The sequence below is a fragment of the Citrus clementina genome, unplaced genomic scaffold (genome assembly GCF_000493195.1).
Source record: "Citrus clementina cultivar Clemenules unplaced genomic scaffold, Citrus_clementina_v1.0 scaffold_3, whole genome shotgun sequence".
Classification (NCBI taxonomy): domain Eukaryota; kingdom Viridiplantae; phylum Streptophyta; class Magnoliopsida; order Sapindales; family Rutaceae; genus Citrus; species Citrus x clementina.
The window spans coordinates 91,091-99,566 of NW_006262339.1; the positions used below are offsets into that span (position 1 = coordinate 91,091).

At 33.2% G+C, this 8,476-nt stretch overlaps 1 protein-coding gene across 1 annotated transcript; it reads right to left on the reverse strand.

Annotated features, from left to right (window-relative positions):
* Positions 1-438: 438 nt before the first annotated feature.
* Positions 439-4,201, reverse strand: LOC18047355 (probable methyltransferase PMT18). The gene is made up of 6 exons (XM_024189581.1): positions 3,985-4,201; positions 2,544-3,249; positions 2,226-2,436; positions 1,659-1,956; positions 1,027-1,494; positions 439-886 (listed from the first exon to the last, which is right to left on the reverse strand). The coding sequence occupies exons 2-6, from the start codon at positions 3,237-3,239 to the stop codon at positions 670-672; spliced, it is 1,890 nt and encodes a 629-aa protein (XP_024045349.1). The 5' UTR covers positions 3,240-3,249; positions 3,985-4,201; the 3' UTR covers positions 439-669.
* Positions 4,202-8,476: the final 4,275 nt, after the last annotated feature.

Consider the following 8,476-nt stretch of genomic DNA (forward strand, 5'->3'; position numbering starts at 1 on the left):
TTTGAAGGTTAAGATTATTAAATTATTTCATTTTGATGGAATTACTTCGTATGCAAACAAAGTGCGTCTTTTCTTCTAAGAGGTTCACTGTTGCTTGCAAGTTGCAACAATGTAAATGTGCTACTTAGTCTACTACTTGTAGCGTCCATTACCAAATCAACAACAGAAATAGAAAATGGATGAAGGTGGTTGGCTCTCTCTGGAAAGTGGGTAACCTGCCTTCCCATAATTTGAAGGTTTTATTTTGGTTACAGTTGATATCGATGGAGGGAGGCAGCTCTCCGTCCACATTTCACAAGCAAGCAAATTTAAGTAAGAATATTGATGTGCAAGTGCAAAGCTTTTTTTTTCCAAACAAATTATTTGAATTGAATGGCTCTGTTCTTGCAGCATTTTATGTATATATATAGCAGCTACATGCTAAAATATCAATCATTGAACAAACCCAAAATAATTGGAGGTTGGAACAGTCTCCCGTCTTGCACAAGTCAGCTCCAGCCAGAGCATGAGGGAAAAGCATTTCCCTTTGTTCCAAAGACAAATGATGACACGACAACCAAGGCTCACATGTTCAAAGGAGAATTACTCCTACAATGTCTAAACACCAAAAACGCTGCTGCGAGCAAATAGGAAAAATGAAAAGTGTACAAGTCTGCACTAGTGTGGTTTCTATTTAGATGCACCTGTCCAGTACGTTTTGGCAGCAAAAAGAATTTTCTCAGGATTAAACGGTCCACTCTCATGATCCATAATCTGGCTCTTCCATCTCATTCCTTCTGTTATACTCCTAATCTTCAGAAGCATCTCTACTGTATCCCTAAATATAACTGTCCCTTCCGGCCTCAGAATTCTATCTATCTCCAAAAGAATGTTGGTAATGTCACACCTTCAGTGCACAAATTAATAAAAACACCAGATTCAGCTAATAGTATATAACACATCACAACTTGTAAAAGATGAAAACGCTTGATTATTAATTAAGCATATGGAAAAATATTTTCCCTTTTTTTTTTGTTTAATTTGTACCTGTCCTGGTATATGCTGAACACACCACTAGCATGTATAAGATCATACGTTCGTGGATATGTCGAAAATGCCTCACACCAATCTTGATATGTCCCAATGAGACCCCGTTCATATATTGCGCCCAAGGTGTCTGGATTTGAATGAAAAGGAACCACATTCATAACCCACACTGGATATTTTGACATCGCAGCAGCAAATCCCCCAAGATAAGCATTCATGTCCATTACATTCCTGTATCGTCCTTTGTGGAAGAGACCATCAATCTTTTTGTAATATGTCATCCTGTCCTTCCATAGTTCATTATCCTCTCGGAGCTTTTCAGCTGTGATGCCTGATAATGAACCACTACTAATTCTGGGAGGGACCGAAAACGCCCGCTCGGGCCATTTCTCCAATGCACCACCAGCAACTTCATCTGAGCTGCTTACTTCTGGGAGTGGTGTTATGCAAGCTTCCATATCTTTGTACCTTTTTTTTTTTTTTTCCAATTAGTATGAAAATAAGGGCCTTAGTTAACAACAACAAAGGTATAAATGTATTGTTCTAAAATAGACAAATGTAAATGTCAATTAACGATTTATTGGTGATAAATTACTAGAAATACTGATCATGATGAGAGAGTTACCACTTACCAAGCAGTATCTGGATTGTCTGGTCCGCATATTTGGGGGGTTTTATAAACAACTTTGCTCTTATTGCAGTCAATATGGTTGATGGGCTTCTGCCAAATAGCTAGATCATTCTTTTCTATCAGTTTCTTCCAGCAGAGGCGCTTGGCAATATCTTCAATAGTGTCTTGTTCTTGTTTCAAATCTTCTTTGGTTCTTTCCCAGCCTCTCCAGTATTTTTTCCAGTGGATAGGAGGTCCCGAGAGAATCCAATAACCACCAGGCCTCAAAACTCTGTCCACCTCGAGTAGATACAATCCATCTGTGCATAACATTTAAAAATAATATGTAAATATAGTTCATTAACTCTTTAGATGGTATGTTTGTAATTGCAACGTTGTATGTAATGTCTGGCTAGTAGCTACCACTGAATAAAAGAGTAAAGAGGTACAAGAGTTAATGTTGAATTCTTCTATAAATTAATTTATTTATTTTGTTGTATATTAATTGCAGAATATATGCAGAACATCAACATATAGCAATCTCCTATATATAAAAGCAGATGACGGGCATCGGCAGGGCACACCCTACCGTACATATACCAAGGTATTAAGCAACGAGAGCAGTGAGCCATATCAAAAGCCCTAGCTGGGTAAGGAAGCCGCTTAGAAGAGATGACGCCAATCATAGCAGGAACTCCCCGTTCGAGTGCAAATTGTACTTGTGCTTCATGTGTATCCCTTGGGGCAAAAGACATTGTCAGGATATCCCTCTTCAGAAGGTATGCTCCCCAACTTGCAACCTTAATTAATTTAACATGATAATTAAAGAAGAAATAAAGGTGATTAAGTATCAGCTTATCAAATAAGGACAAGATGAGATAACTAATGTAAGATTGTTATTACATACACCACAGCCTGTATCAACTGCAGTTCTGATGTTTCCACCAGTAAGAGGAATTAGCTCATTAATGTTGTCAATATAAGCATCAGCTCCATTAGGGAAGGTGGTACCTCCACCAGGGAATCTGAAACGGTGACCTTCCACTTGAATCCAATTCTGGCCGGCTTTCTCTATGCTGAGCTCCTTATGGGGGATATTGTCATACCAGGCATAGTCTCGGCTCTGAGGCCATTTGAAAGGGGTTTTATATTTTGGTGGTGCTGGTATTAGGCAACGTAGGAGCTCTTCTGATTTAGGGCAATGCCGCTCCCTGTATTTCGCCATTTCTCTATCAAATTTCCTTGATCTCACTGGATCTTGGCAAGGTGTGTAATCACTGTACGACATGTCACAAGGTGGGAACTCATGCAATGAAACAGTACTGTTGATTTCAATTTGATGATGGCTCTCAAAGTCTAGGGCAGCTGATGATGAAAGTGATGACGGATTCAGTTCGCCATCCCCGGCTTGAGGGGCATTGATATTACAACTCACTCTAGTAGTGTACACTTCAGATTGATTGATAGGAGTAGTGGTTGTCTGCCAAGCTCCCAAAACATAAAACAGTATGCAGAGGCCACTCACACCTAAGACCCATGTGAGACGTTTTCTCTTTGATTCCAGCTGGTGAGGCTTCGGTGATCCACTGTACTCCTTAGCCATCCTTAAGTCCCTGCAATTAACATAACAATAATAATAATCATCATCATATTTCAAACAGAACTTGGAAGCTGAGCCCAGAGTCCTGAGGGAGACGCAAATTAATGGCTAGCTGGAACAAACTAGTACTCGTAGCATGGCCATAGCCATACCCATAGCAAATTATACTATATATAGTGCGAAGCAATTCACTTACTTAAGTGCTCAAACTTTACCTTTTGTATCATATTCAAGTCAACAGGTGGACAATGAGATTTCTGAAAATAAAATTATTGGGTCCCCGCTGTGTTTATTATGTTATGGATACCAACGATAGGAGGAAGCTGATATCATGAATAATGAAAGCTGCAATAATTGACACTAAACCAAAAAAATACAAAGTGAAAATAACACGTTGATAAAAGGAGTGTATGTATCCGATCGAGATTAATGTGTTGGTGAATGGTGACTGTTATATATTATTTTTGTCATCATTTTGTTTAACTTCTTTTATCTAAATATAAGTGCTCAAAATAACAATTAATTAATTAATTAATTAAACTTTCACAAAACCAAATGAACTTCTGCAGAACCTGTCTTCAGTTTAATTATTATTATTATTATTATTATTATTAAGTCAAGACACGCACGTAGCCTTTAAAGTTATCCAGGAAACCCCAGCAGAGAAAATAATCTATGCACGCGTGCTTGTAATAATAATAATAATTAAAATTTAAATTTCCCATTCACCAAAGATAAAAAGGCATACCTGAAGAAGGTGAGTCACAACTAACTAGAGTCCCCGAGTTTTCTAAAACAAATATAATATTGAAGCAAATTAAACAAGGAACTCTTTGAGTGCCCTTCCTAATACTAATAATTAAGATGTTACGAATATGAAGCGGAAGGCTCCATAAAACTAGGGGAAGCAGGTGCCCGGGGAAGGCAGTGGAGAGAAATAGAAGAGGGAGAGAGAGAGAGAGAGAGATGGCATATTATAATTTTAACAATAATAATAATAAATGGTATCATTCGCTTCATTACCCCCAAAAAAAACGAAAAAGTCTAAGGTCTCCGCCATTACAGGAGGCACAGAGTAGCTACTCAAACGAAGTCTAAAATAAAAGAAAAAAATATTTTAATTTTCTAATTAGCCCCATTAAATTTAGTAAAATAGTCACTACAAAATATAATCCCATAAAATTTAAATTTTGACTTTTAAGAAATATAAAACATATATTTTAATTAAAAATAATGATAGTCCATTACTCAAAATATTTTCTATTCTAAAAAATATAGTTAATTCTTCTGGTTTATATAATAATAGTAGAACGAACATTTTCAGTAATACAACTCATGAAGAATCATTTTTGGAATTGGATAGGATAAGTGATAGTTTGGTTGTTTATATAAGAAACAAAAAATTTAATAATATTGATAATGAGTCTATTGCATAATATTTTTAAAATATAAAAATGCGTAGAGATTAATTACAAATATTTTATATATTCAAAATTTTAATTTTTTATATTTTACTATTATCTAATTTAGCCCCCGATAAATTATTTTTCTAGATCCGCCACTACTCAGATCTTGTTCATTTTTTTAGACTTCGTTTGATACAATTTTTTAAGTATAGCTTATTTAAGTAGAGTTTTTATAAATAAGATTTTTATTAAAAATATTTTAATTATTTGGTCATCAATAAAAATTTTTATTAAAAATTTATGAAATTATTTCATTAGATAATTTTTTTAAAATTATATTATGAAAATAATAAAATAAAATTATCAAATAAGTAAATGATATTTTAAAAATTTTAATATTTAAAAAAAATTCAATCTCTACTTTCAAAAACTCAAAATTTAAATTTTTCTTAGTAGAAATAAAATAATTTCTTTAAACTTTAAAAGTTCTATTAAAAAAAATTAAATAGTAACAAAAATTATAATAAAAATTTATGTGATTAAACAAATACTTGTGATCGTTAAATAAATTATACCATTAAATAAAAGTTTACACGAATTAATAAATTAATTTGTATTGTTTTTTCCCCAAAATTGGTGGCAGATATAGAATTGGCGGGACAGCACGGAACGTACGGGGAACAAATTAACGACAAAGCACCAATTCAGCGTTTGCAGTCGCAGGAGGAGAGGAGACTGACTAGCCTTTTTTCCCTCTCCTCTTCCCTGATTTTTAGCCCCATCCACTTAATCTGACATTACAATTTTTTTTTTCATTTTTTTTGCTTTTTTGGGTCTATAAATTTTATTCCTGTTTTTATTACTAGCAATATTAATTAGCCGTTACTAGCCAAATTTCTGACTGCTGCATATCATATATATATATATATTGGTCCTTTAATCTTTGTATGTATCTAGCTTGTTCTAGCTTTATGATTGACACAAGCTTAGATAAGTTCAACTTGAGCTGTTGATCACTTTTCCTATGTCTATGTGCATATTTATCATTGTTATGATGTCTCTCATTTTTTTTTTTTTTGGGGATAATGGTATTGTTGGTGACAAAGATTGTAGCATTAAAGCAGTATTATGGTGGAGCTTACGTACATATCTAACCAAATTAAAGAAAAGAATAAGAAAATTGTCGTGAATCATATTGACAAGTATTCAAAGTATGCAAGTAAATAATGTAAATAATTAAAAGCTAAAGGAGCCAAATGAATAATATATGGAATATAAGCTTGCACAGAGAGTGATTAAGCTTTCACGTGTTCGATTCTCGGTCTCTAAATTATATTTTCATTTACGAACAATTGGTTGCTATTTATAGCTTTTGATCATGCTTCAAAATTGTCTTGTTAAGAACTTTGCCAATAAAATTCAGTGGGATAAAGACTTAATTAAGGGAAACAGAATATAGTGTGCATGTGTCCAGTTTAATCTTCTAAGTTCTTCTTAATAAAAACCAGGCTCTTTCTTATTAGTGGTCTTTTTGATGAGTGCTCTTTCTGATGGTAACATGTATCAACTTGATAATCTAATCAGTTGATGCAAACAAATCCAATATGCTATCTCCTCAAACATTGATGTAGGTAGAGATTTAGTTAATATATTGGCAAAATTATCTATAGAGCGTATTTGCTTAATGTCAATATTCTTGTTCTATTGGAACTCATGAATAATTTCAGTGATACCGCTTTTTCATGTCCCCTTTAATACATTCTCCTCAGAGTTGAGCTAGTAAGCAACATTATCTTCATAAATTATTGTTAGGATATCTACTCTCAAAGATAATTTATAGGCTCTCCGAATATGATGAATGACAAGTCGTAATCATATACATTCTCAACTTGTCTCATGCAATGCAAGGATTTTAGAGTGCTTAAAGAATGTAATAACAAGAGTCTACTTTATGGACTTCCAAGAAATCACGATACCATTAAAAGAAAAAAAAAAAACCTTTTTTTTTTTAATGAGCTCTATAAGGATTAAACAAATAACTTGCAACAACATAACCAAAAAAAAAAAAAATCTGTCTTTTTTTTGGTTCATTAAAATAAAAATAATCTTGAATCAATTGTTCCTTAAAGATAATAAAAAATGTGTTTAACATCATTCTAAAGTCTTGAGGTTGGTTTAGAACTAAATTTAGCTAACAAGTTAATAGAACATGTTATATCTAGTCTAATGCATTTAGTTAAATAATCAAATCACTAATTACATTTAGATACGGTACCTCCAAACCAAGTATCTGTTCATTGTCCTCTTTGGGGGTACTTAGTATAAAGTGATTGATGAATAAAGTTCACATTAAGTCCATGCTTAATCTGTAGCTCAAGACAGTACCTAGTTTTTCCCAAATCTTTCATTCCAAATTCATTTTTCAATTAGTCAATAGTCTTGGGAGCTCTTCTAAAGTTCAATGAAATTCATGTCATCGACATATCATTCTTTTATCCAGTATTCACTAAGGTGATTATATCACATACATAACAATTGTTTTAACCCATGCAAGGATCTTTATAACTTTTCGAATATACACTACAATGTGATGATTGACAAGCTTTCGACACTTTAAATCCTTCAATAATTTTCACACACACACAAAGAGACAAAACCAAAGTTGAGAAAGATGAATCATATGAGTCCTACTTAATGCACAAAGCAAAGAAAGCATGATGTTTTTCTGAGGTTGGGTTTTCATATGAGAGTAGGATACACATGTTGAAGATATCCATTCTCTAGAGGCTATCTATAAAGTTTGAGCTTTGCCAGTCTCTGGTCAACAATCGACCAGAGACACTTGAAGACCTCATACTTTTAGTCCCCGGTCTCTGATTAAACCATAAGGAAGGGAAGATGCGAAACCTGATTAGTACGACCCACTTTTTGAGTCTTGCAGACGAACAAACTCTTCAACAGGGTTTACTTTTCAATTCAGTCAAGAAAGAAAGATTGGGTAAACCTTATCCCATTCCACGTTAAGTGCCAAACTCACCTTGATAATGATGAATTCCACTAACATTATCTTGCCTTGAGTGACCCCTATAAAAGGGAGTGTGATTTTCATTAGGAAAAAATATTAGAGAATAAAAGATTATTAACTTTTTTGTTATTGGGCTTAAGACTGAATTTAAGTTAAATCTCTTTCCCAATTTGTAAGAAAAGCATGTGAGTAGCAATAGCAAAATAAATGGACTTTGATAACTTAATTTGGAGTTAAAGTGGAGAGCACTTGCAAGACTTTTTAATTTCCTTCCACCGTCTTGTAATGTGGCAGTCTCTGGCTTCTTTGTTATATATATATAAAGACAAGCCATCGACTTTTAGCACACAGATGCAACAAAACTCGCAGAGAGATGCAGGACTTTAGAGATCTCAACTAGAACATGGATTCGATTGGTTTTATTGTTCTTATTCTCTTTATGTCTTTCTAATTTTCTACTCTAGAGTTAAGGATGATGCCCTATTCAATGAAATAAATTTCTTTTTAGTTAATTAATTCCTTACATGTATGTTTTGATGCTTATGGTTCTTATTTTGCATGTTTAGTTAGATATTATTAAATCTTTTCACCAATTTTGTTCTGTATTATTGATCGTTAAGGTTAGTATTTGACTAAATCTATACTTAGAATAATAAAGTTTACACGTTATTATTTTTTATTTTATATTTCATTAAAAATTTTTACACAGAGTGCTTAAAAAAAATTTAACTTTTTGTTATTCAATATTCTTTACATGAGATGCTTAGATATCACACTATTAAGTATAAGAGGAAAAGAACCTACATAAG